This window comes from Orycteropus afer, unplaced genomic scaffold (genome assembly GCF_000298275.1).
Source record: "Orycteropus afer afer isolate SDZICR_OR568_19922 unplaced genomic scaffold, OryAfe1.0 scaffold00061, whole genome shotgun sequence".
In the NCBI taxonomy this organism is placed as follows: Eukaryota; Metazoa; Chordata; class Mammalia; order Tubulidentata; family Orycteropodidae; genus Orycteropus; species Orycteropus afer.
Window position 1 is genome coordinate 882,646 of NW_006921648.1, and position 26,549 is coordinate 909,194.

Consider the following 26,549-nt stretch of genomic DNA (forward strand, 5'->3'; position numbering starts at 1 on the left):
TTGGATGACGCCAGGGGGCGAGAGGGGGGTGGGACAGAGTACATGGGCCGACAGCGCCCCCTCTCGTCGTCTTTGAAAAATTACAATGGTTTACTTTGGCAGACATAAAATTTAACACATTTTATGTGAAAAGTATGATTTATCCAGACGCTTATGAATTTCACTGAATTTGTTTCTGAATTTGACTGCCTCTTGTTTTCAAATGTGCTGTCAGCTGTTGAACAGTAGGAATTGAGTATCTTGCAAGGGCTTGGCCATTTGGAGAAGCTGCAGAAATGCATTTGAAAGCAAAAAGGACTCTGGGAACCCCGCCGCCCCCAGTGCTAACCTGCGGAGGCCGTGGGGGTCCTGGGGGCCTCGGGGATGTTGGCCCGGATTGGATGGTGGGGTGGAGGCGGGGCATTCGGCAGCCGGAAGCTCTGTGCTTCCCAGGGCAGGCTCACCTGTGGAGATTTGGGGCGGCTTTGAGCCGGCGCCTACCCTCATCCTCTGTGGCCTGAGGGCCTCTGCAGAGCCCACCCTCTGGGGGCTGGTCTGGGACTGTGCCGGCTCCCACACCTGGCCCTCCTTGTGCCACTGCCACCAGTTGACATGGGAGAACCTGCTGGGCAGTTGTGGGGTATGGGCTGGACCCCAGGAGTGGGGCCTGGGCAGCCCTGGGCGTTGAGAAAGGAAGGCAGGGTCCCCACTTCCTGGGCCCGAGCCCTGTACCTGGTCATGGCCAAGGGCCTGGGCTCTGGGGAGCAAGTCACCCAGAAGTGCCCCCCCTTTCTGCCCCTTTGACTGGAGGCGATTTCGAGGGTGGCAGGTGGAGCTGGATGGTCCTTGAACGATCTCGTCTGTCCCACTTTAGTCTGAACCGTTGGCTGGCCCCCTCGTGATTGGTCACAGCAGCTGCTTCTGTGGGGGACGGGGATCCCCTTGACCACTCACCGTGGCCTGTGCTGCCCAGCACTGCCCTGGGCTGGGAGCAGCGGTCACCTGGACAGTGGTGGGGGCTCTAGGCCAGGGTCCCCGCCCCCCACCTCCAGGGGGTGGGGCTTCCCTCCTTGCAGAAGCTGAGCACATGCGGCCTCCTCCCAGACCTGCTCTCAGCTGGACAAGGGTGGGGGTCTCGCAGGGCGGGCCCTGGGCTTCCTGGACATAGCTGGGACCTGACGGTGTCAACCACACCACACCTGCTGCGGTCAAGTCCATTGGAACACACAGCAGCCCTACCGGTCAGAGTGGGACTGACCCCTAGGGTTCCTCCCAGGCTCACATGCAAGGCTGTGACTTCAAACCACTGATACCTCAGCTACCAGTCAAGCACTTAACCATTGCACCACCAGGCTCCTGATGGTCCACGGGAGTGTGGAATATGGGGGGGGGCACATGAAGCAGGCCTGACTCCCCTTTCCCTGGGGCTCAGACCTCCCCAGCTAAGATTACCGCCCCAGCCGTGACGACCACCCCAGACCCCCTTCCCACTCCCGCGCTGCCTGCAGCGGCCTCGCAGACCCTCCGGGCAGCGCCCCAGCTCCCAGCTCCGCACGTTCCCACCCGCACTGGCGGCAGCCCCACCCACCGCGGCACCTCTTTCTCGGCAGCGAAGGGGCTGCTCCCTGGGAAGGCTTTGCCTTGGGCACCGTCCCGGTCCGATGACCTCTGCCGGGGGCTCCGGCCTGCTCTCCAGGGCTATCCATGGCGCCCGGCCCAAGCGGTTCCCAGCCCCCAGCGCCTTGCCGTACCCCCTCCTGGAACGCACATCTCACGGACTGGGAGGAGGAGGAGCAGGCTGGGTGGCCATGGCCAGGCCACCAGGGGGCACTGTGCACCCACAGAGCCAGCCCTTGAGCAGGCCAAGCCCCAGGCCAGTAGCCAGAGGACAAAAATGCTCTGGGATGGTGGTAGGGACTAAACTGTGTCCCCTAGATACTCAGGTCGCGGGTCCCGACTTTTGTGCCGGTAGTTCTAAGCCCCTCTAGGCAGGGGTTGTCTTTCCCAGTTTCAGGAGGCGGGATAAATGCGTGATGTGCCTTGACTCAGTCTCTTCTGAGATGGAATAGGAAATTAGACACAAGCTGGCCAGCAGAGATGGGGTAATAGAACAGATGCCCGGCAGAGGGCGCTCCAGGGACCCAGGAAGCAAAGCCGCAGACACAAGACCTGCCTCCAGAGCCGACAAAGCCTCCCCTAGCGCTTGCTCGTAATGCCACCTTCTGGATCCTAAACAGCAAGAAAATCAATGTGCTTGTTACAGTCGCGAGGGCACTGCGACTTTGCTTCCGGCAGAGTGGGCACTACTGGCACGAGCCCCTGCACAGTTGAGATGCTTTGGGCAGTGGGTCAGGGGAGAGACTCAAAGAGTTCTTAGGTGCTTAATAGTAAACATTTAAGGAGCCTTGGTGTCACAGTGACTAAGGCATCTGACTGCCAATCAGAAGGTTGGAGATTGAAACCCACCAGCTGTGGAAGGAAAATGGGGCAGTCTCCTTCCGTAGGTATTTATCGTCTTGGAGATCCAGTGGGGGCCACTGTGAGTCAGCATCGACTTGGTGGCAGGGAGTTTGTTTTTGATAGTAAACACTTTGGTCACCTTGGAGAGACTGTTGGTAGGATCACGGATGTCAAAGACGATTCTGAGGACCCAGAAGCAAATGAGGAAGTGAGAGCTGTCACGTCATGGGGACTGCGGTCAGTGTCAGAAGCAACGTGTCCAAACTGCTGTATGGAAAATGAGTTGCTCTGTAAACTTTCACCCAAGTACAGCTTGAAAAGAACTGAGAGCTACTGAGACAGTCTCTATTATCTTGGGGAACACACATGGCAGCAGCAAGGGGACGGTGCTCGACGTTCAGGGTGGTTCCGGTGAGGCTTCAGGAGAAAACGATGAGCATGTGAGGGGACAGTGGAGGAAGGACGAGGCTTTCTAAGCAGCGGCAAAGAACTTGCCTGAGTGACGTTCAGACGTGTGGTGGAAGGTGATCCAGCCGAGGAGATGTCTAAGCAAGATCTTAAAGGGTCTGTGTGGTTTCTCTTACCACTTAAGTAAAATGTTAGAGGAAGGAGAAGGACTCAATGCACCGTGGGAGATGAAAACAGGACGTAAAGATACGGGAAATTCTATGTGTACTAAGGACGTGGCTAGACAGTCAACGTGCTAGAGAGGTTAAGCTGTGGCTGGTGGATCTAACCAATTACTTGGCAGAAAACCCAGTAGCTCAGACTGAAGGGGCCAGAATGAAAGGAAAGAACACTGTGTGCCTCTCAAAATCGTACAGGCAGGGAGCGGGGCAGAGGAGCTCATCTGTTGTCCCCAGGAAAACAGAAGGCCTGGCCCTGGAACAGCTCGGCCAGCAGCTGACTGGCTGGAAGCACGGGGCAGGGGCTTCTGATCCAAAGCGTGAGGCTGCAACCCCCTGGGCTCCGGAGCCCGCTCTTCCCTGGCCCGGTTCTGGTTCTGGAGTGTGGGGCTGCTGTTAGGTGCCACAGGGCTGGGCTGCCATGCCAGGGGGTGGAGAAACGGGCTGCCAGGGTCAAGAGTGTGGGGTTGCCACTCAAATGGACTAGGAGAATGGGGCCACCAACAGCCCAAGAAGGCCTGAAAGGTGAGGCCTCCACCACAATCCAGAAGGCATGGCTAACACCGAGCCTGCAGGGCTGGGCCATCACTCAGATGGTCTCAGAATTATTTTTCAAGACTTGGGAGCTAACGCAACTTTTTTCCCCACTGGGTTTTGGACTTGCTTGATGCCTGTTAGCCCTGGTGGCACAGTGGTTAAAGAACTTGGCTGCTAATGGAAACGTCGGCAGTTCAAACCCACCAACTACTTCATGGAACAAAGATTTGGCAGTTTGCTTCTGCAAAGATCAACAGCCTTGGAAACCCTCTGGGAGCAGTTCTACTCTGTCCTCTAGAGACCCTGTGAGTCAGACATGGACTCCACGGCAGTGGGTGTGGTTTGGGCTTTGCTTCCCTGAAGATTGACAGCCTTGGAGACCCTGTGTGCAGTTCCACTCTGTCCTCTAGGGGTGCTGAGTTGGAATCAAGGGCAGTGCATTTGGTATCTGTTCTGGTGCGGCCATCCCTCCGGTTTCTCCAGTCTGTGATGGACTGCTGACCTGTGCCTGTCCCACCATTGCACTTTGGAGACAGATCGATTGTATCTGGATTTCACAGGTGCACAGATGAAGAGGCATTTTGCCCCAGGATGGACATGCCCGACATCTCACCCAGGTGGGGTTTATATGACTCAGGAGAGGAAGTCTGGGACTTGGAGTTGAGGGTGGACTTTAGGGATGATGGGATGGGGTGGGTGTGTTTTGCACGTGGGAAGGACATGAACTTTTTTGGCCAAAGCATGGGATGTTATGGATTGAATTGTTCCCCCAAAACGTGGTGTCAGTCCTCACCTCTGTGCCTGTGGTTAGAATCCCTCTGGGAGTGGGTCGTCTTTGTTATGCTAACGGACAGGACTAGCGCAGGGTCTTTTGAGCGGAGCTCTTTAGAGGTATAAGAGAGTACCGTGTTTTTATGCAAATAATTCACCCATCATATGCTTTTTGGCCAACGTGCAACCCAGTGGGAATGCTATATGCAAAAAAAAAAAAAAAAAAACAAACCACCATACAGTAAACGCAACGTAGCAGAGATGGCGCGAGACCGAGGAACCAGAGGCTGGAGAGACGAGGCCTTCCTCCAGAGCCGAGCGCGAGCCTCCCCGAGAGCCGGTGCTCTGAAGGGGCACCGCCGGCCTCCTAACCCGCGAGAACAAACGTGCTGGGAGAGCCGCCCGCCCGTGGCGCCTCCGTGACGGCAGAACTGGAGAAGTGGTGGTGGAGCCCCAAGCACCCCTATGTTTATTTTTTATGTACATGATGAGAGCTGGAAGGGGACCTGTTTGCCGCTGGTCACGCCGGAGAGACAGATGAGAACGCCAATCTGAAAGCGTCCCATGAACCGACGGGACTCCAGGCGGATCTTGCCCAACGCTGTGAATTCCCAGGAGCATAGAAGGCACAGAGATTGAGATCACCAATTAGAAAAAGTCACAAATAGGGGGACAGAGGGAGCAGTGGGCTCACCTTCCGGAAGGGACGCTGGCGCCCACGGGCTGCTGGCAGCGAGCCCCCCCACCCCTCCCGATTAGCGACTGCGCACGTCAGCTGCGCCCTGCTCGGAGCCGACTCGCCGCCAGCGCTGCTGCTGTGCCCCCGGCTCGGCTCGGTGTCGTCTGCGCCCGTTTCCTCGTGCGAAGAGAGTCCCTCCTCTGGTCTTCCTACCGGGGCCTGCCTGACTGCTGGACTGCCGGGCAGGTGGCTGCTGGGAGCATGCCCTGGCCCTCCCTCACCGTGTGTGTGTGCGTGCATGTGTGTGCATGTGCACCTGTGTGTCTGGGGGGGCGACAGATGTGCCCGGCCACCCTCTCAGCCTTATTGTCTGGACGGTCACCGTGTGCTCAGTGTATCCATGAAGCTGGGTGTCACGCCCCCGCAGTGATCCTTCGGACTCTCCTGGCCGTGATCTCGAGGGCAGTGTGTCCAGAACAGAGGGCCCCTTCCCTCACCGGGACGGCCACAGGTCTGGAGCATTCTCCCGGAGCGATGCCGGGCTTGCGTTGGGCTGTGCCCGTGTGGAGGCCCACGCCGTAGCTGCAGTTGAGGTCTGTCTGCCTGCAGTGGCTTGGTGAGCCCTGCGGCAGCCCATCCCATCGATGGCCCATTACCCCGGGGGAGACGGCAGTGCTGTGTGGAGACAGACTCCACTGTGTGAAAATCCAGCCTCCCGACGGGGGAGCCCACACTGGCATGAGGCCGCCCCCCGCGTGGGGGAGCTGGCTCAGGGGTCCTGCGGTTCCTACTGCGTACGCAGCCTTAACTGCTTCCTCTCTGTCGTAGAAAAGTGACCAAAGTCCAGGAGCGGGGTACAGGGAGCTCGGGGGGCAGGGGCCACCCACCGCCCTCACCGGCCCTCGTCCCCGGCCGGCGGCTGCAGGTGGGCAAAGCCCAGGAAGACCTGCTCCAGTGAGATCTGGCTCACGGAGTAGTCGTCCACGCAGTGCTTCTCCGTGGCCTTCTCCAGAACGCCGAACACCTGCAGAAGCAGACGCCGCCGTCACGGGGCCTGGGGGCCTGGCCACAGGAGGGGCTGGGCGGGCTCAGCCACTCGGAGGGGGCTGACAAGGCCCCCTGCCGCCCCCTGATCAGCCGGTCCAGGCCCCTGCTGGGCTCCTGGGGCGGGGCCCCCCAGCTCTGCCCCCAGCTCAGGAGGGTGCAACCTTGAGCCAGTTTTTTTGGTCACTGAACTTGATACTCCGGGTATCAAACCAGGAGCCCAGTGTGCACCAGATGCGAGTTGCCCATGAGATGCAGGGACTGAAGGTGACCGCAAAGAGGGAGGGCTGGCAGCTGGAGGGGAGTGTCCGAGTCGGGCCTGGTGCACTCACCTTCGCCCAGCTGAGCCCCGGGCCCGGCAGGTGGTAGTGGACCATGCCCTGATGCTCATCCTCCAGGACGCTGCCTGCAGGAGGGAGACCGTGTCCCAGGAGGGGGCGCCCGGCAGGGGAGGCCCCGGATGCCCCCGGGGGGCTGCCTGCGCACGCACCTGGGAAGGTCAGGTCCACGAAGGCCTTGAACTCCTCCAGCGCCGCCTTCTGCCCGTCGGCCCGGATCTTGGCCCGCAGGGAGTAGCCGCTGCCGAACTTGCTCTTGAGGTGCTGTGGGCTGCCCAGGCACTTGAACTGGCCCTGCACCATGATGGCCAGCCGCGTGCACAGGGCCTCACACTCCTCCATGCTGGGGGAGAGGCGGGGGGCGGGCCTGAGAGGGGCAGGCACACGCCACGGGGCCAGAGGCTCCAGGCAGGAGGTGCTGGCGCCCAGATCAGCCTGTTCCTGATTCCCACACACGGCGCGTGGTCCATGAGGCAGAGCCCGGGCCCCCTCGCCCATCTCGCCCCACCCGCCCACCCCGAGAGATCCGGCTCTACCTGTGGGAGGTGATGACGATGGCCTTGCCGGACTCGCGGGCCCGTGCCACCGTGTCCCAGAGCAGACGCCGGGCCACGGGATCCATGCCAGTGGATGGCTCGTCCAGGAAGATGACGGCGGGGTCTCCGATTAGGGCGATGCCAGCACTTAGCTTCCTCCTGTTCCCACCGCTGGGGGCAGAGGGGCCAGGGGACAAGACCGGTAACTGCTCAGGCTTCTGGGTCTCGGCTGAACCCTGTCTCCGGGACCCCAGCACCGGGGGGCGGGGCGGGAGGGGCAGGTGGGCTGAGCCTGGAAGGCTGGCCTCACACAGGCTGGGGCCCCGGCGAATGCTCTGTGCTGAGTGGGGCTTGACTGGGTGACTCCTCCATGGCCCTCCCCTGGCACCGTCTGGGGCCTGGGTCAGGCCTTTAGGTGCCCCCAACTCTATGCCCATGGGAAAGGCACGCCAGTTGGCACACCTGTAGGTCCTGACCAGCTTGTCGGCGTGTGGTTCCAGGAGCAGGCCCCGCAGTGTGTTGTCCACACAGGCTCCGATGTGGCGCTCGGGGACGCCCCGGAGCCGGGCGTATAGGACGAGCGTCTCCCGCGCCGTCATGTGGTCCAGCAGGGCGTCAAACTGCGGGCAGTAGCCAACACGCTGCCGCACCTGAGGGGACAGGCCGGGCCGGGGCCGGTCAGTGGGGGACAGGGATGCGGGAACGGGCCTTCCTGCCCGGCCCGTCTCTCAGAGTGGCCTCTCCAGGTGACCCGCCGCGCCACACAGCAGCCCCTGGTGCCTTCTGAGCGGTGACTGCAGGGAAACTCGGAGGTGTGCATCCCTTGGAGCTGCTCCCTAGACCGACACCATGGGGACCCCACACCGAAGGTCAGGTCTTGGAATGTGGTCTGTGGCCAGCAGCCCTGGGCAGGTCGTGCAAGGAACACGAGCTGACTGTGCAGAGTGACCGTCACGCAAACGGCTTGGCTGAGTGCCGCATGTACCCCAGCACCCACAGCCACATGCACCCCAAACCCAGCACCCATAGCCACATGCACCCCACACCTGGGGCCACACACACCCCAAACCTGGCACCTGCGGCCACACACATACCCCAACCCCAGTACCCACATCCACACGCACCCCAAACCCAGCACCCATAGCCACACATACCCCAAACCTGGGGCCACACATATACCCTAACCCCAGTACCCACGGCCACATGTACCCCAAACCCAGGGCCACATGCACCCCAAGCCTGGCACCCACAGCCACACGCACCCTTCACCTGGGGCCACACACACCCCAAACCCAGCACCTGGGGCCAGATGCTCCCCAAACCCAGCACCTGAGGCCAGATGCTCCCCAAACCTGGCACCTGGGGCCACATGTACCCCTCACCCAGGACCACATGTACCCCAAACCTGGCACCCGGGGGACATCCTTTTGTCAGATGGCAGGACTCTGTTCCTGGGCACGTGGCCATAGCCCAGCAGAGCCAGGAGGCCGTCCCGGGCTTTGGGGTGGAGCGTGTGCATGGCCACCACCCGCCCTCAGAGCTGGTGGGGTGGGTGTGTCCGCCGAGACTGAGTCTCTCTCTGCCCTCCCGGGGCTCTGAGGCTTCCGCGCTAGTAGTAAGGTTGGCAAGCGCTGGGCTGTGGCCTCCCCCGGGCTCTGTGCCTGTCTTTCGCATACGCGGGGCAGTGGGACGAGTTGGGGAGGGGGACGCCGCAGAGCACGGCCCCCAGATCCCAGCAGCAGCCACTGGCCTGGGCCCAGGCTGTTCTCCCTCCCTCCTCCTCCCCTCGGTTCGGCTGCTCAGGCCCACGGCCTCATTCCGCGGTCCCCCTACTCCGGCTCAGCTGGGTCTGACCCACGACACCCGCATGTGCTGTGACCCGAGGGCCCATCACCAGCCTGCCCATCTCAGGGCACCCTCCTGGGGGTGGGCCCCGGCCTGTGCGCCCACCTTTCCAAGGCTGGAGCGGACACTGTGTCCCCCGACAAAGGCATCCCCCGAGGTGACAGTCTCCTCCCCGGTCAGCATCTGGAAGGTGGTGGTCTTGCCGGCCCCGTTGAAGCCCAGGAGACCGAAGCACTCGCCCTTGTGGACTGCGAGCGAGAGCCTGTCCACAGCTCGGAGGGGTGTCTGCTGCCCGTACACCTGTGCCGTGCGAGGAAACGGGTCAGGGCTCTGGTCCCTGGCCCCCAGGCAGCGCCTAGCCCTGAGGCTGGCCAGAGTCCCTGGGCCACCTTGGAGAGCTCCCTGATGAGCAGCGGCGGGTCCCGGGGTGGCGGGTCCAGCGTTTGGGCCAGCACTCGGCTCCTCTCGTCCATCACGTCCCGGTCTTCAGGCAGCGCTGGTGCCCAGCCACGTGCCCCTGTCTGACATCCAGGACACAGACGGTGAGTGGAGCTGGGGCAGGCAGCTGAGTGGGGGTGGCTCTGGTGCCCATGTAGGTAGGAGTGGAGGCCAGACTCGAGGCTGCTGCAGGGCCAGGTGAGGCCCAAAGCATCAAGGCCACAGACCACCAGGGGGGCTGGCAGAGGGTCACAGCTGCCCGTGGGGTCAAAGGAGGCCTTATCCTGGGAGCAGACACCATCCAGAGTCAGCCAATGGGCCAGCTTATGAGGGAACCCAGCAGCTCTCTGAGCTTGCTGCTTTGTCGGCGGCAGAGGATGGGAAATAGCCAGACATGGAGGTACCTGCCTGCCAGGCCCCTACCCTGTCCCCGCCCAGGCTGGGCGTCCCGGGCTTTGGGGCCTGACTCCTACTGAGAAATGGTGCCACACTGCAACATCGGCGTCTTGTGACCGGGGACATCACTCATGAGTCCCGAAGGTCATCGCCCAGGCGGGGGGTGACCTTGCAGTAGCCAACTGTGGACGTGAACCCCGCCCTGCCCCATGGCTCTGTGGGGAGCCGCTGCTGTGGGGGTGCTGATGGGCACAGAGCTGGCTGCCCCGTCCTGGCAGAGGTGGGAGGTGTGGCAGCTTCTTCCTGGGCGCCCAGGGGGTGCTCACCAGCGTCCCCGGGCCCCCAGGAAGGCACTCAGCACCGTCCCCCAGCCCCGGACGGCACTCACCGGCGTCCCCCGGCCCCGGAGGGCACAGAGAAAGGTCTTCAGCCGCCACAGCAGGCTGGTCTCCAGCAGGAAGAGCAGCGTGAGGTACACGAAGCCCGAGATGGCCATGGAAGTGACAAACCTGCCGACGCCCGGGGCCCTCCACGCGTAGAAGTTCTCCTGGTACTCGATGTCTGAGGGGCGGGGACACGGCATCACCCTGCGCTCTGCCACCCCCGCCCGGGCCTCCTGCCCCCCAGGCCCTGGCAGGGGGGTAGTGGACGGAGCGTCCGATGGCACTGCTCCCCAGGGGCTGCCGGTCTGGAAGGGGCGGGCCCGGGAGGCGGAGGCCTGCCCCGTGCAGCGCGGGGCATGACCCCGACGTGTCTGGGCATCACAGTGGTGAGACAGGCCACCCGGGGAAAGGGGCATCTGGGTTGAGCTCACAGAGGGTGGGAGCGGGCCAGATGGCAGGAGAGCTGTGGCCGGAGCAGCCCAGGCCCTCTGCTGGGCCCTCGCGGCGGGGCTGGCTGCAGACACTCACGGTACTTGCGGCAGTAGTGGGCGGCGACCTCGGAGGAGGTGCAATACCTCCTGGTCTCATAGTTCTCGTAGAAGCTGCTGACGGCCATGCCCAGGCAGTGGTTGGGCAGCGCCAGGAACACCTGGTCCAGGGTTCTGGAGAGCTCCTGCAGCTTGACCGCTGGGGGGACACATGGGGCTGGCTCGGCCGCATAGGACACCCCAGGTGCCAAGCGCAGAGACGGCTGGTTGCGGCGTCCCCGCAGTCCTGAGACTCTCCAGCCCCCTGGCAGGTACCCACTGAGACGTCCTGCCACCGAGGGGCTGGCGGGTGCTGCCAGCTCCCCACTCTGAGGGTGGTGGCAGAGGGCGTGGGGGTCCTACCTGGGATGCGCATGACGGTGACCACGAGGAAGGTGGCGACGCCCGAGAGGACGTTGAAGATGGTCAGGCGCGTGTAGGCGGTGGCCGGGCCCGAGAACAGGAAGCTCGTCGTGTACATGAGGGGGATGGCGGCCCAGCCATAGAGCATCAGCAGTGCCAGGGCATCGGCCTCGTGGCTGTCCCGCGTGAACGCGTGCACGTCGAAGGCCTTGAACACCACCTGCAGCACGGATGCTGCTCAGGATGAGAGGCGCTGGGCGGGGCGTGGGGAGCGGTACAGGGACCAGCCAGTGGCCGCCACCCATCGCCCAGCCCCACGGCTGTGTCCGTGCCTGTGGCAGCCTCAGTCTTGGACCCCTTCTGTCACCAGGGCCCCATGACAGGCCTGCCCACCCACGGCTGGGGCTTGGCAGGGACGAGAGGAGCCGGCGGAGAGGGTTGGGGGCTGTGCCAGCTCTGCTTCTGGGCAGTGCTTCCGGTCAGCCTTCACCTGCAGGGGAATGCTGACCCTGGCACCCCCAGCAGCAGGAACAGGCTGGGGGCCACTTGGCCAGCCCCCCACCTGTAGGGGACCCCACCCCGTGCTCACCAGCAGCAGCAGGCTGGGGACCAGGAAGGTGATGAGGTCCCACAGCAGGGCAGAGAGCCAGAAGGTGGCCACGTGGACGCCGCTGACGAACTGGACGTGCTTGGCGTGGGTGGCCCTCTCACTGACTGCCAGGATGGAGAAGGTGCTGGCCAGGAATGCCATGGCAAACAGCAGATTGAGGGCAATGTCAAAACCCTTCCGGCCCCTGCAAGACAGGCGTCAGGGAGGGCGCCATCCTCACCCACGCTGCAGTGTCCGTGTGCCGGCCCCAGCACAGCCCCTCCTCCAAGCCTCTGTCCCCCGCGCCCCACACGCACGTGGGTGACAGTGCCACCTCAAGCACTGGCCCCTGTGGGACCTCCTGCCGCGCCTGCTGGTGAAGTGGGGGCTGGACAGGGTGGGGGGGCACACGCACTCGCTGAACTGGTCCTTGGCGGCCTGCAGGGCGCTCCGGGGCTGCGGGTGGTTGGAGACGGAGATGGAGGCGCGGGGGCCGCACAGCAGCCGGAAGAGCAGGTTGTCCACCAGGGCCAGCGCGGTGGCCGGGGAGTGGTACGCCTGGTTGTTGAACAGGGCGGTGACGACCATGTGTGCACCCACGGCTCTGAAGGATGTCGCCACCAGACAGCGCTCGTTAAAGCCCGCGCCCTCCACGGAGGCCCTGAAGATCAGGAACTCCTCCAGGTCACCTGAGGACAGCAGCTGGGTGGGCCGTGGGCCGGCACGTGGACCCCGGGGCATCCACACCAAGGAACCCGCCCTCCTGGGAGCCCCACGGGGATGGAGCCCTGGGCCCAGAGCAGGTGTGCGCACTGCACGCGGGTAGCAGCTGGAGTGGAGGCTGCAGGGCTGATGTGAGCACCTGGTACCAGCTCCACGTGGCCAAGGGCCCGCCCCACTGAACGGACAGTGGCAGCGACACAGTCACTGCAGGACCCACAGGAGCCGGCAAAGGACAGAGCCACCCTCGAGACAAAAACACTACACGCAGCAGAGCCGTCTGCACCCGCAGGGCTGCACCGGCAGGAAGGACGACACCAGGCCCGGCGGCCCACCTCACCCACAGCACAGCTGGCCTCGCTGCCCACCTGGTCCAGATGCCCACCTGGCCTACATGGCACCCCTCGCCCAGCTGCCACCTGGCCCACACAGCACACCTGGCCTAGCTGCCCACCTGGTCCATACAGCACACCTGGCCCAGATGCCCACCTGCCCCACAAAGCACACGGCACATCTTGCCTGGCTGCCCACCTGGCCCACGCAGCACAGCTGGCCCAGCTGCCCACCTAGCACATCTGTCCTGCCTGCCCACCTGGCCCAGGTGCCCACCTGACCCACACAGCACGCCTGGCCTGGCTGCCCACCTGGCCCACATGGCACACCTGGCCCGAGTGCCCACCTGGCCCAGCTTCTGGCGGCCCTTACCCAGCACCTCACGGGGCTCCTGGCCCCCAGCCTGTAGCACATCTCTCAGGTGCTCAGACAGCTGCTGGTCCAGCCGGGACGTCCCAGGAGCTGAGTAGGGCACCACAGTCCTGCCGTATGCTCCCAGGGTCAGCTCCAGGCTGGGGTCGTCCAGGAGCTCTGAGGAGTAGTTGATGGCCAGGAGGGCTAAGGTGAGACACGTCAGAGGGACCAGGACCTGGGCCGCCAGCACCTTCCACTCCCGCCAGCTGTAGGCGGCCTTCTTCAGGAACATGGCCCAGAACTGCTGGCAGTGCAGGGCAAGCTGCGGACAGGCAAGTGTGGGGTCACAGGGACTGGCCACCACCCGGGGCCTGCCGCCTCTGCACCCCACTGCTCCACGCTTGAGACAGCACCGGGGCTGGGGACCCCTGCTTACGTGCCAACAGATGGCGTTCCCTACCACTTGCCCGTATCCACCACTGCCGCCCATCACTTCCCTCCAAGAGCAGAAAGCAGGGACCTGCCCGGCTCTGTGCTGCCAGCTGTCCACTGTGCTTTCCTGACTCTACTATGGAGCGGGCCGGCCTGTGAGCATGGCACGGGCACACGGCTTGTTTTCCTGGCCACGGCACCATGTCACAGTAAGCCTTCCTTGACTCTGCCCCCGTTCCCAGAGAACATCAGGAAGCGGCAGCTGCTTGACTAGCATGCTCCGGGGTTCCGTCTCCCTGTCCCTGAGTCCCGGAGCCTGAGCCGCCCACGTGGGCTCTGCCTGGTTGTCAGCCTCACCCTTCCGCCCGTCAGCATGATGCCTGCTGGCTGCCCACCCCGGTGTTGAGCTGGACGGCGGTGTAGTCCTCTTCAATGAGGGCCCCGTCGCCGTCGCTGGGGTCCGTCACGCCGCAGAGGTTGCTGTCAGCTGCCCAGTCACTTGCCCTGCGCTCATGCTGGTACCGCAGGGCCGGGAGCTGGATGGCCTGGATGTCCATGCTTGTGTCCACCAGCTTGCCGACCCTGCACCGAGACACGTGTGCGTCGGTTAGAGGCGGCTCGCCGGGGGAGGAGTGCAGCTCTCGTTCACCCCGGAAGAGGATGTGGGTCCGAGTGCCACCAGCTGCTTCGCTCATTCCTTTGCTGATGCGTGCAGTGACTGTGGACCAGCAGGAACCGAGGCTGGGGCCAGAGGGGCCCGGGAGCCCATAGGAGACATGAAAACAGACACTCGAGACATCGAGTGACCCAAGGTGGGAGCTACCATTTTGGTATCAGCCAGCTCTCCTGCTGCCAGGAACCCACCCAACAGACAAGGACACATGCACCCATTCCTCCTGCGCCATTCACCTACCATCTGTGATGTCGTTAGTCTACATCCCCAACTACTTATCAGCTCTCTTTCTGCCTGTCATCCATCTCTCTAACCTGTCACCCCTCTCTGCCTGTCACCCATCTGTCATCTCTCTGCCTGTCATCCATCTCTCTAACCTGTTACCTCTGTCAGTCATCTCTCTAACCTGTCACCTCTCTGCCTTTCATCTAACCTGTCATCTCTCTCTCTGCCTGTCCATCTCTTGTCACCTCTCTCTGCCTGTCAGTCACCTCTCTAACCCGTCACCTCTCTCTGCCTGTCACCCATCTCTCTAACCTGTCACCTCTCTGCCTGTCATCTAACCTGTCATCTCTCTCTCTGCCTGTCATCTAACCTGTCACCTCTCTCTGCCTGTCAATCATCTGCATCTGTCATCTCTCTCTGCCTGTCATCCATCTCTCTAACCTGTCACCTCTGTCAGTCATCTCTCTAACCTGTCACCTCTCTGCCTGTCCATCTCTGTTACCTCTCTCTGCCTGTCAGTCATCTCTCTAACCTGTTACCGCTCTGCCTGTCATCTAACCTGTCACCTCTCTCTGCCTGTCATCCATCTCCCTAGCCTGTCACCTCTCTCTCTGCCTGTCATCCTTCTCTCTCAGCTACCGTCTGTCTCTGGGTGTCTGAGCTCACAACTGCTGTGACTGCTTTGTCCTCGTGCTGTAGAAACACTGTCCGTGTCACCGAGCCTCGGACTGACCGCAGGAAGACCTCCTCCATGGTGGTGACGGAGGCCCCGAAGCTCGCAATGCCCAGCTCCTTCTGCTGCTTCTCCAGTTTAGCAAAGAGGCTTTCAAACCTGGACCAGAAAAGACCCCCGATCAGTCCCACCTCACGGACTTTCCAGATAACCTGATCCTAAACCAGTGCCCCGTGGGACAGAGTGAAGGGAGGGTCAGCCCCAGATATGCCATTTAGGAAGAAACAGAAAAGAGAAGCTCTTCTGTATGGTTTGTTCTGAGTGACATCTCCTGAGTATGCTGACCTGCTGGAGGTTTTTGGACGGCAAACACCTCACTGAAATAGATAGCATCACAACGGGGAGAACAAGGGGTGTTCACTTGATCGCAGGGAAAGAAGCACTGTCTCAACATCAAGCTAAGGGAAGACTCACAGAGGAAAAGGTACAAAGAGACCAGGCTGACTGGTCTGATGGAGACTGGTGGGACCCCCAAGCCTGCAGGCCTCAGACAGCCTTCAGGCCCGGAACTGAACTCATCCCCACAGCTCAACTTTCACCAAACAATAGACAGACCTATAAGGTGCAACCAGGGAGGTGCCCAGTCCTTCAGAGCACCAACCAGACGAAATTGAAAGGGCGGCATCTGTCCCGGGGGAAAGCTCAGAAGGCAGGAAGGAACAGGAAAGGAGGAATGAAAACAGGAACCAGGGAAGAGGGCTAATAGCGTGGGGACAGCAACCAGTATCACAAAAGGTGTGTGAGCTGTGTAATGCAAAACCAATTTATTCTATAAAATTGCACCAAAATCACAAAAAAAGCTAAAAAGATAAACTTAACATATTAAAGGTAAAACACTTGTAGGAAAAAAAAAAAAAAACTCATAGAATTAAAAGACAACAGCAAACCAGAGAAAGTTCCAACCACAGTGATGTCAACACACAGGGAAACAATGAGTCCAAGGGACTAGTGGACCCCGCGAACCTCAGCCTGTATGATCACGAGACCAGAAGAACTACATGGTGCCTGGCTACTGCCGTCAACCACTCGGAGGGGGATCAGTGCAGGAGGTCCTGGAGAGAGTGGAGAACAATGTGGAACTAAACTCGAAACCAGAATAAAAGACCAGGTTTGCTGGTGTGACAGAGCCCAGCGAGACCCCTGAGACTAGGGCCCCTGGTTCCCCTTCAGGTCTGGAACTGGGTTCACTCCTGTGGCTTCTAGTCAAACAACAGACAGACATCAACAGACAGACATCTGGGGTGACATTTACATCAGGAAGATACACTCTGTGGAGTAGTCAATCGTGGGAGATCAGAAGGGCAGTGTTTGCACAAGGAGGCAGCTCAGGGGGCAGGAATGCATATGAAAGAAGGACACAGGGAAGAGGTAATCACAGGGAGGAAGTGGGAAGAGAGCTGTTACATTGTGTGGATTGCAGTCAATGTCATGAAACAAAATGTGTATGAACTGCTGTGCAGAAAATGAATTTTCTCTGTAAACTTTCACCCAAATCACAATAAAAAAGAGAATAAAAATGATGTCAACATAGTGAGCACCCATCAAGCGGGCAGAAGACTCGAGTAAAGCATCCGCAGAACAGCACTGCTCGCAGCCGGTGAGTGTCGGGACGGTCAGCCCCTCCTGGTCGTGGAACAAACCAGAAACGCAAACCAAGAGACTCTCCACCGTGACCCGGTGTCAGCACGTTGCTTCGACCTCACGGCCACCTGTGTGGCAGACCAGAGCTGCCTTGCAGGGTTTCCAAGGCTGTCACCCAGACGGGAGCAGACGGACAGGGCCTTCTCCCACAGCATTGCTGGTCGGTTCGAACCGCCGACCTTGTGGTTAGCAGCCACGTGTCTAACCATCGCACCACTGTTGTCGTTGTTATGTGCTGTTGAGTCGGCCCTGACTCAAAGTGACCCCTCCTTGGGTTTCCGAGGCAGTATCACTACAGAAGTAGATTGCCCGATCTTCCTTCTGAGGAGTGGCTGGTGGGTTGGAACCGCCAGCCTTCTGATTAGCAGTCAAGTGCCTTAGGCACTATGCTACCAGGGCTCCCTACTGCACCACTAGAAGTCCTTATTTCACCACTGGATACACAAATACTAAAACGAAACGTCTTCCTCCAAGCCGACTACCTTGGAATAAACTAGACCCTCTCCTCATACTCTGCTGATGGGGCAGCCCAGCGGTGATTCCTAGACCATATTCACAGCTCCACTGGGAGTCGGTCCTCAGAGGCTACCAGAGACAGACAGACGGGGCTTCAGATGTGGGGGTTGGGAAGCATGTGGGAAGCAAGCATGAGTTATGGTAACAGAGCATGTCCCCAGGAGCCGCACTGCAGCCCTCAGCCCTGCACTGTGGATGGGACCTTGTTGAGAAACAGGGTTTTACCGTGCAGATAAGACCAGGACGCCAGAGCGTGGAGAAGAGAGGGGCATTTTTAAGCCTTGGAGCCTGATGAGCTGTGTGCTGCTGGCTTCAGGCCGGCCTGGTACCCGTGCCCTGCCGTCCCTTCCCCGCTCCCCTCTGGACTGGGAACAGCGCCTCACGCCTGCTTCTCCACTGTGCCCTGGAAGCAGCTGCCACGGGCCACGGTGGGGAGGAGCCGTGCTCCAGGGCAGACCACAAAGTCGCCACATCGGGTTCAGGTGATTCAAAAGATGAGGTTTGAACTTGGTGTGGACACTGGAGTAAGGGGTGAAGGCTGCTGGGGTTGCTGTTGGCCGGGGACCTGGGGCAGCTCTTGGCTGGACCTCCGGGGCAGCAAGCGCCTGAGTTCTCTCTGGACCGCACCATGTGCTCTCTCTGCGCCTCACTGTGTATTCTCTCTGCACCTCACTGTGAGGCCTCTCTGCACCTCACTATGTGTGCTGTCTGTGGGCCATACCGTGTGCTCTGTGCACCTCACTGTGTGTGTTCTCTCTGGGCTGCACTGTGTACTCTCTCTGCGCCTCACCGTGTGCTCTCTCTGGGCCGCACCGTGTGTCCTCTCTGCAGCACACTGTGTGTGTTCTCTCAGCTGTATCTGTGAAGGCCTCTCTGCACCACACTGTGTTCTCTCTGGCTGCCCTGTATGTGTTCTCCCTGGGCCACCCTGCGTGCATCCTCCCTGGGCCGTACCTGGGTGTGCTCTCCTTGGGGAGGATGAAGGACAGCTCAGCCCCAGCGTTGCTCTCCAGGGTGGCATTGGGGACATGGTCGCAGACCAGTTGGGAGATGGCCTCCGGGTCACAGTGGGGCTCTTTCACGAGGGTCATGTGGTACCCTGCACCTGGAACACGGGGCAGACACACGTCAGCAGCTTGGCCACGACTTTCCACACCACCTCCTGGGCCTGCTGGGTCAGGGCGCCTGTGTGAGCCAGGCCCACGCAAGGTGGCCTCCAGAGCAGGGACCCTCCCTGCTGGGGGACCTGGGTGCCGTCCTGGGGTCCTCTCTGTTTCCCAGCTGGGAGGAGATGCTGGTGCAGTGGGGCGGTGGGCTCCATAACAAGCCCCCGACTACACAGTCCACTGGGATGACACGGGCTCCCGGGGCCAAGACCGAGGGTTACTGCAGGCACAGTGTTGGCAGGAGCAGCTGAAGGGTGTGTTTGTGAGGCGACCCACATGCTTTGCGGGCACTCCCTGTCCACGGACGGATGCACGCTAAGCATCAGGACTCCTGGGTGAGCATGAGAGGAAGATGGTGGCTGGCAGGGCAGAAGGGCCAGCAGCACCGTAGGGTCTCCTCACACAGGGCGCCCGGTGCAGGCTGTGCCTGCCTCTCTCGGGCACTGCCACGCGGCGGGCACTGGCTCCTGGGCGTGCGTCCGAGATGAGGATGAGGGAGCCTGCAGCACAGTGCCCGGCCGAGAGGCGCGGAGGCGGGAACTGGGCCCTGTCCCCCAGAAGCCCCGCCCCCTCACCTGGCTGCTGGACACACTGCTGCCCAGCCTCCCGGACGCTGACCTTGGACCAGACAGCAGTGCCACAGGCCTGGAGGGCGCGTCGGCAGGGCACGCTGGGGACAGGACCCCGACACACAGGGTTGCCTGCTGCGCCTGCCCACCCGCCGGCTCCTTCACCACTGTCACAAACCCTCTCCACGCCCGCTGGCTGTGGGGCATCGGCTGGCACGGCGGGGGCTCAAACACACATCCGCCGGCCCCTTCACCGCTGTCACAAACCCCCTCCCGCCCGCCGGCCGGCGCTCACCGTACTTCTGCTTGAGGAACAGCGGCGACCCGCAGCACTGCAGCTCCCCCTTGGCCATGATGGCGATGCGGTCCCCCAGCAGGTCGGCCTCGTCCATGAAGTGGGTGGTCAGCAGGATGGTGCGCTCACTCTTCTGCTGCTGGAGCAGGTCCCAGATGGCCCTCCGGGAGACGGCGTCCATGCCCGACGTGGGCTCGTCCAGCATCAGCACCTGAGGGCGCGGGGCAGCCTGGTGGTGCCGGCAGGGTCCCGCCGGGTGGCCCACGGCCAAGTCCAGGGAGACACAGCCCAACTGCCCCACGCAGGTTTCCCTTCTGTGGTGCTGCTTGGGGGGCTGGCTGCCTGTGGTGAACGGGGTCGGGGTCGGGGGGTGTGCGGTGAACGGGTGCATGCGCACGAGGGGCCCTACCTTGGAGCCCGCGATGAGGGCGATCCCGATGGACAGCTTACGCCTCATGCCCCCGCTCAGGAGCCTGCTCAGGGAGTCCTGCTTGTCCTCCAGCTCCAGGACACGCAGCATGTGCCGCACCTCCGCCCAGGACTTGGCCAGTGACAGGCCCTTCAGCTGCAATGGGGGGCCACGGGGCGGTCGGGGGCTGTGACGGAGGCTGACCCCCTCAACAGTGGGGCCACGGGGCGGTCGGGGGCTGACGGAGGCTGACCCCCTCAGTTGTGGGGCCACGGGGCAGTCGGGGGCTCTGACGGAGGCCGACCCCCTCAATGGTGGGGCCACGGGGAGGTCGGGGGCTGTGATGGAGGCTGACCCCCTCAACGGTGGGGCCACGGGGCAGTTGGGGGCTCTGACGGAGGCTGACCCCCTCAAACAAGCGTTGTGCTTGTACACAGTTTAAACAGATCCAAGAAAAACACACAAGAAACCAACAACCTTCAGGCAAAGGAGGCAGAAGGGCTTTTGTGTTTTGAACACATAAGCATCTGACTTTGGAAAAGTGAGTCCAGCAACAAAGTCACAGGATTAGACCCCAGGACCAAGGAGCTCTGGTCACCATGGGTACCGCATTGGACCAAAAGGTCAAGCGGTTCGAACCCACCAGCCGCTCCACAGGAGAAAGGTGAGGAGGTCAACTTCTATCAAGACTGACAGCCTTGGAGACCCTGTGGGCAGTTCCACTCTGTCCTCTAGGGGCGCTGTGGGTCAGAATGGACTCCAGGGCAGTGGGTGTGGTTTGGGCTTTGCTTCTGTGAAGACTGACAGCCTTGGAGACCCTGTGGGGCAGTTCCACTCTGTCCTCTAGGGGCGCTGTGAGTCAGAATGGACTCCAGGGCAGTGGGTGTGGTTTGGGCTTTGCTGCTATAAAGATTGACAGCCTTGGAGACCCTGTGGGCAGTTCCACTCTGTCCTCTAGGGGCGCTGTGGGTCGGAATGGACTCCACGGCAGTGGGTGTGGTTTGGGTGCCCTACGACTAAGTAGGACTGATCCCAGGAATGCCTGAGAGCAGTTTTCCCACGACAACACTCTGCTCAGGTTCTTGCCTCCTGGCCACCCACCGTCCTTGTCCCAAAGACGATGGAGCCAGGTGTGGGGAGGCCAGGAGCACCTGCAGCCACTGGAGAAAGGTGAGCATGTGAGCAAACAGGGTGGCGTCGGCAAGGAGGCCAGGCCCCGCGACTCACCTGGGCGAAGAAGCAGAGGTGCTCAGCCACCGTCAGGTCATCAAACAAGACGTCGTGCTGGGGGCAGAGACCCAGACTCCTCCGGATCCGAGCCATGTCCTGTGAAACCTCGTACCCACCGACGTAAGCCCGCCCGCTGCTCGGGGGGAAGAGACCTAGGAGAGGACGCGCGATGCTTACGTCGGCCTGAAGCGACGGCGCTGGGCCTGGCAGCAGCCCCCGTCCGATGCCCACTGCTTGGCTCTGTTTTGCCCAAGGCCCTGCCACCCAGTGAGTTCGGTGACCCGTCTTCCCTGTAGGACTGCATGGGGCCCACAGCCGGACTGCGTACAGGTCACAGCCTCACTGACAGCCACTTACCGGCTTTGCAAACACAAGGTGGAAAAGTGAGGTGGGGCCGGGGTGGTGACTCAGAAGTGAGGTGAGGTCTAGGGGCAGAGCCTTAGGGAAGTGAGGCGGGGCCTGGGGTGGAGCTTCAGCAAAGAGAGGCGGAGCTGGGGGCAGGGCCTCAGGGAAGTGCAATAGGCCAGGCAGCTGGCTCAGGAAAGCATGCAGCAGGATGGGCTTTGTGCTGGTTGGCGCCAGACGGTCAGCGTGTGGCTACTGGTTCTGCATGACACGAGAACTGGCCTGATTTGCTCATGATCTAAGCAGGCATTCATGAACAGGGGCTGAGGAGTACATGTTGTAATGGTGCTGCCAGGGGGCACAGCATGTCCTGCCCTCGGCAGTCCCAGGACCACAGAGGGACAGAGACCATGTCGGGGAGGAGGCTGTGGGGGTGGCCCAGAGCCCTGCAGCTTTACAGGAGCAGGCCTGTGAGCGTGGATGGGGCAGGGGTCTCCCTGCACCCAGCTCACCTGTGAGCACGGACAGGGTGGTGGTCTTCCCGGCACCGTTGTGGCCCAGCAGGACGGTGATCTGCCCCTCGTACAGGTTCAGGTTCAGGTCCCTGACGGCTGCCTTCCCCTTGTTCCCGACTCGGAACACCTGCACACACGCAAAGGGCCGCCCTTATTCCCCAGGGCCCTAGGGCCTCACCCCACTGCCCAAGCTCTCCTCTGGGCAGCAGAAGGCTGGGAAGGAGGCCACGCCCAGCGGCCGGGGCCAGTGGGCAGAGACGGCCCTGGTGAGACACGACTGCTCCCTGCCGCCCCTCCCTCCCCATGGTCCAGCCACCGGCTGGGTCAACAGAGCCACCTGGCAACATGTCTGCCAGAGGGCTGTGGGGGCTACGGGATCAGCACCTCGCCCTGGAGGTGCTGGGGGGCCGCGTGAACACTGCCCAAGCCCGTCTGCCTTGGTTCCAGCCCCAGCCCGGCCCACAGGGAGGGCAGCACCTTGGACAAATGCTTGATCTTGATGCCGGCCACCAGGTCCTCGGGCTCGGCCTCAAAGAAGCCCGTCCTGCAGGCTTTTTCCGGGTCTTCATCTTCATCCTCCTTCCCCAAGACGGTCCTTGGGCTCCCGCACCAGTACGAGGGCTAGGATGGAAGCAGATGGGTCACCATGGTCATTTCGTGTCCCCTCCTCTGGCTGGGAACACACAGCAGGGATGCACACAAGTGGCAACATGAGCTCTGTGCAGGCTCCCCGAGCGGCCCGTGAGCCTGTTGGAGCCCCAGTCGGGACCGGGTTCCGTTCTGCTCCTTGTTCCTGCAACCCCTTCAGAGGCTCTGGGTCTCAGAGTCCTGATCTGGTCGGTGGGCACAGGGCTCGCTCTCACTCACAGGCTTGTGAACGTGAGCTCACACCGCGCCGCAGGGGAGAGATGTCGGTAAACCAGGAAACCTAACACCTAGACAGGTGAGGAGCCGTTCCGCCTGGAGGGACGTAGGTCCAGAAATCCCAGGGAGCTGTGTCTCCGTGCGGCCGGCTGGGTCGGGTTCCCCTGCTCAAGCCCCACGAGAGCCATGTCAACAAGCAAGATGCCAAGTGGGCTGCCCCTGGGCGCCATCCAGCAAGAACTTGTCTCCCCGTCCAGCTGCCCCAGCGACCAGCCCCACAGGGGCTAACCGTGGACATACCAGCCCTCGCAGACATGGTGGGGGTCACAGAGCCACACACAAGGACAAGCCCATGGGCGGCAGGAGAGGGGATCCCCGCCACGGGCGAGCGCCAGGCGGGAGCTGGCTCCCAGGGTGCTGCAGTGTCCGGAACAGTGTCCAGAGCTGCCCAAGTGTTAGTTTTAAGAAACCTATTATTTTAAGGGCCTTTCAAATCAGCGTGCGTCTTAATATTGGCGGAATGCCACTGTTCCTGTGTTTCTACTGGTGGTGGTGGTGTTGTTATGTGCTGTCGAGTCGGACCCAACTCATAGTGACCCATGCTTGGGTTTCCGAGGCAGTATCACTACGGAAGTAGATTGCCCCATCTTCCTTCCGAAGAGTGGCTGGTGGGTTTGAACCACCAGCCTTCTGGTTAGCAGTCACGTGCCTCAGGCACTGTGCCACCAGAGCTCCCGGTGGTGCTGTCAGGGGCGTCAAGTCGGCTCTGACTCAGTGACCATGTGTACAACAGGATGAAACCCTGCCTGGTCCCACGCCCTCACAGTCCTCGCTGTGTTGGAGCCTGTTGGCGCAGCCACTGTGTCAAGCCGTCCCATGACGGTCTTCCTCTTTTCCACTGACCCTCTGCCTGACCAAACATGGCGTCTTTCTCCAGGGAACGGTCCCAGCTGACAACACGCCCAAGGTCTGTGAGGTGATCTTGTCCTCCTTCTAAGGAGCACTCTAGCTACACTGAGTCCAGGGCAGGTCTGTTCAGTTTTCTGGCCGTCTGTGGCTCAGGCAATACTCTCCATCAGCGCCGTCACTCAAAGGCCTCGATCGGTCCTCAGTCTTAGTCGCTCCTTATTAACTGACAGATGGGCGGTGGGTTTTTACTGCGAGTGACGGGCAAGACCACAGTTCATCCGACAGTCCGAGGCATCTGAGATCAGAAACGCCGGCTGGGCTGTCAGGGGCTGGGCCTCACAGAGGACGTGCTGAGGCTCTAGACGTGGGGCCTTCAGAGCGTGACCCGAGTTAGAAAAGTCCCGTCGTTGCTGGTGTGCAGGTGGCCCCTGTACTGCTCCTCGCAGGCACGCCACACTTCATTTCGCCTCACAGCTGCTTTTTTTTTTTTTTTTACAAATGGGTATGTGATGACCTGTGGGGGGCAAGGCCATTGGTGCCACTTTCCAACAGCAGGTGCTCATTCCTGTCCCTGTGTCCCATTTTGGTTGTTGTCACCACATCTCATGCTTCTTCCATCGCGCTACAGCGTGCTTCATAGACTACGGTATTGTGTATGCACCACCATATGGGAAACTGAAAAACCCTGTGACTCACTTTATTGCGATATTCACTACGCTGCAGCAGTGTGGAGCCGACCCCGCAGTATCTCCGAGGTGTGCCTGCAGTTCGTTCAGATGGGGTCACACTGGGGCAGGGTGGGCCCTAATCCAGTGACTGCATCCTTGTAGGAGAGCAGATGGGGACACAGAGGAGAGCACCATGTGAGGACAGAGGCAGACGTGAGCGATGCAGGGGTGCCGGGGGCCCCGGAAGCTGGACGAGACAAGGTAGACGCTGCCCTGGGGCCCTCAGAGGACGTGTGGCCTGGTGACACCTCGATCTCGGACTGAGAGCACAGCTGGAGTTCTCAGCCCCAGCGCGTGGCCTCTGCCGTGGCCACCACGGGACACTCGCAGCCCCAGCGCGTGACACTCTGCCGTGGCCACCATGGGACACTTGCACGTGGACACTGTACCTCAGAGATATTGCGGGTTTGGTTCCAGACCAGCTCAATAAAGCAAACATCGCCATCAAGCAAGTCACATGCATTTTGTGGTTTCTCAGTGCGAGTGGAAGTTAACCTGACATGATGCTGCAGCCTATTAGGTGTGCAACTGAATGGTGAAAAAATGTGAAATGCCGTGAGAATGACCCAAATCGTACACAGACACAAAGGGAGCGCACGCCATTCAGAAAGTGGCGTCAGCAGAGCTGCTTGGCGCAGGGTCACCAGAAACCTTCTGTTTGTGAACACGCAGTGTCCAAGGTGCAGCAAAGCAAGGCACAGTAAAGCGAGGTCTGCCTGCATCGCCTGACATAGACGGACAGACGCACCTGACTCCACAGCAGCCGAGGTGAGTGACCCGGGCAGAAGTGCAACCGCACGGCGGGACCCTGCGCCACAGCCAGAAAACAGGGCCAGCTCAGAACAAGGCGATGTTGGAATAGAAACATAAGCAAATAAAGCAAAATGCACAGGGATGTGTAGAAAAACCTAACAAGTCAACTTACAAGCACGCATGCATGTCTATGTGTATTTAAGGTGTCAAACTACGGTTAGGTGAGAAACCAAGTTTCAGGCAGTATGAAAACATGATGTGTAACATGAAGGCAAATGTGTGCCATATATATGTATGTGCTATAAAGAAATACCATGTGTATGTCATAAGAGTGTATGCCTATCGCATACATATATGTTATAAAGGTGGGGTGTGCATGTGTCATAAATGTGTATGCCTGTCACATGTATGTATGTTATAAAGGACTGTGTGCATGTGTTAGAAATGAGTATGTCTGTCACATACATGCATGTTTTAATGTGTTGTGTGTGTGTCATAAACACATATGCCTGTCACATGCAAGTATGTGTTATAAAGGGCCATGTGCATATGTTAGAAATGTATATGCCTGTCACATATATGTATGTGATATAAAGAAGTGTCGTGTGCACACATTATAAACACGTATGCCTGTCACATGCATGTATGTAATATAAAGGGCCATGTGCATGTGTTAGAAACATGTATGCCTGCCACATCCATGTATGTTATAAGCATGCATGTGTGTCATACACATGTACATGTTAATACACATATAAGGAGCCTGATGATGCACAGGTTAAGTGCTTGGCTGCTAATTTCAAGGCTGTGGGAGAAAGACCTGAGGACCTGCCCCTGTGAAGATTACAGTCCAGAGAGCCGTGCAGTCCTCCTGCCACACATGGGCCGTCATGAGTCAGAACTGACTCTGTGGTCACTAAGAATGATGACAACATGTGTTAACGGGCACAGGTGTGAGCCGTCAGAGGAGGGCCACCGTGGCCCCTGGGTGGTAGATTGGTGTCTCCATGTCCTCTCTGGGTGGGGGACTGTGCTACGTCACCCTGCAATGCTCCAGCTTTTACAGGCTTAGTTTATAAAGAGCTCTGGTGATGCAGTGCCTAAAGCACTTGGCTACTAACCAAAATGTTGGCACTTTGAACTCACCAGCTACTCCATGGGAGAAAGATGAAGCAATCGACTTCCATAAAAATTGACAGCCTTGGAGACCTTCATAAGGAGCCCTAGTGGCACAATGGTTAAAGCACTCAGCTGAGAATTGATGGGTCAGCAGTTTGAACCCACCACCCACTCTGTGGAGAAAGATGAGGTAGTCAGCTTCCGGAAAGACTGACAGCCTTGGAGACCCCGTGGTGCAGTTCCACTCTGTCCTCTAGGGGTGCTGTGGGTCAGAATGGACTCCAGGGCAGTGGGTGTGGTTTGGGCTTTGCTTCTTTGAAGATTGACAGCCTTGGAGACCCTGTGGTGCAGTTCCACTCTGTCCTCTAGGGGCGCTGTGGGTCAGAATAGACTCCACGGTAGTGGGTGTGGTTTGGGCTCTGCTTCTGTGAAGACTGACAGCCTTGGAGACCCTGTGGGCAGTTCCACTCTGTCCTCTAGGGGCGCTGTGGGTCCAGGGCAGTGGGTGT

At 60.5% G+C, this 26,549-nt stretch overlaps 1 protein-coding gene across 1 annotated transcript in view; it reads right to left on the reverse strand.

Annotated features, from left to right (window-relative positions):
• Positions 1-5,944: 5,944 nt before the first annotated feature.
• Positions 5,945-26,549, reverse strand: part of ABCA3 (ATP binding cassette subfamily A member 3) — a 37,394-nt gene continuing 16,789 nt past the window's right edge. The window contains exons 10-30 of the mRNA XM_007939541.1: positions 22,145-22,288; positions 21,665-21,794; positions 20,805-20,959; positions 19,578-19,733; positions 19,169-19,379; positions 18,093-18,243; positions 14,982-15,080; positions 13,746-13,932; positions 12,937-13,240; positions 11,927-12,200; positions 11,512-11,716; positions 10,923-11,142; positions 10,561-10,719; positions 10,038-10,210; positions 9,205-9,336; positions 8,921-9,115; positions 7,433-7,620; positions 6,971-7,141; positions 6,587-6,777; positions 6,429-6,502; positions 5,945-6,076 (exon numbers count right to left, since the gene is read on the reverse strand). Of these exons, the coding sequence (XP_007937732.1) occupies positions 5,945-6,076; positions 6,429-6,502; positions 6,587-6,777; positions 6,971-7,141; positions 7,433-7,620; positions 8,921-9,115; positions 9,205-9,336; positions 10,038-10,210; positions 10,561-10,719; positions 10,923-11,142; positions 11,512-11,716; positions 11,927-12,200; positions 12,937-13,240; positions 13,746-13,932; positions 14,982-15,080; positions 18,093-18,243; positions 19,169-19,379; positions 19,578-19,733; positions 20,805-20,959; positions 21,665-21,794; positions 22,145-22,288 (3,651 nt within the window). The remainder of the gene's footprint in view (positions 6,077-6,428; positions 6,503-6,586; positions 6,778-6,970; positions 7,142-7,432; positions 7,621-8,920; positions 9,116-9,204; positions 9,337-10,037; positions 10,211-10,560; positions 10,720-10,922; positions 11,143-11,511; positions 11,717-11,926; positions 12,201-12,936; positions 13,241-13,745; positions 13,933-14,981; positions 15,081-18,092; positions 18,244-19,168; positions 19,380-19,577; positions 19,734-20,804; positions 20,960-21,664; positions 21,795-22,144; positions 22,289-26,549) is intronic.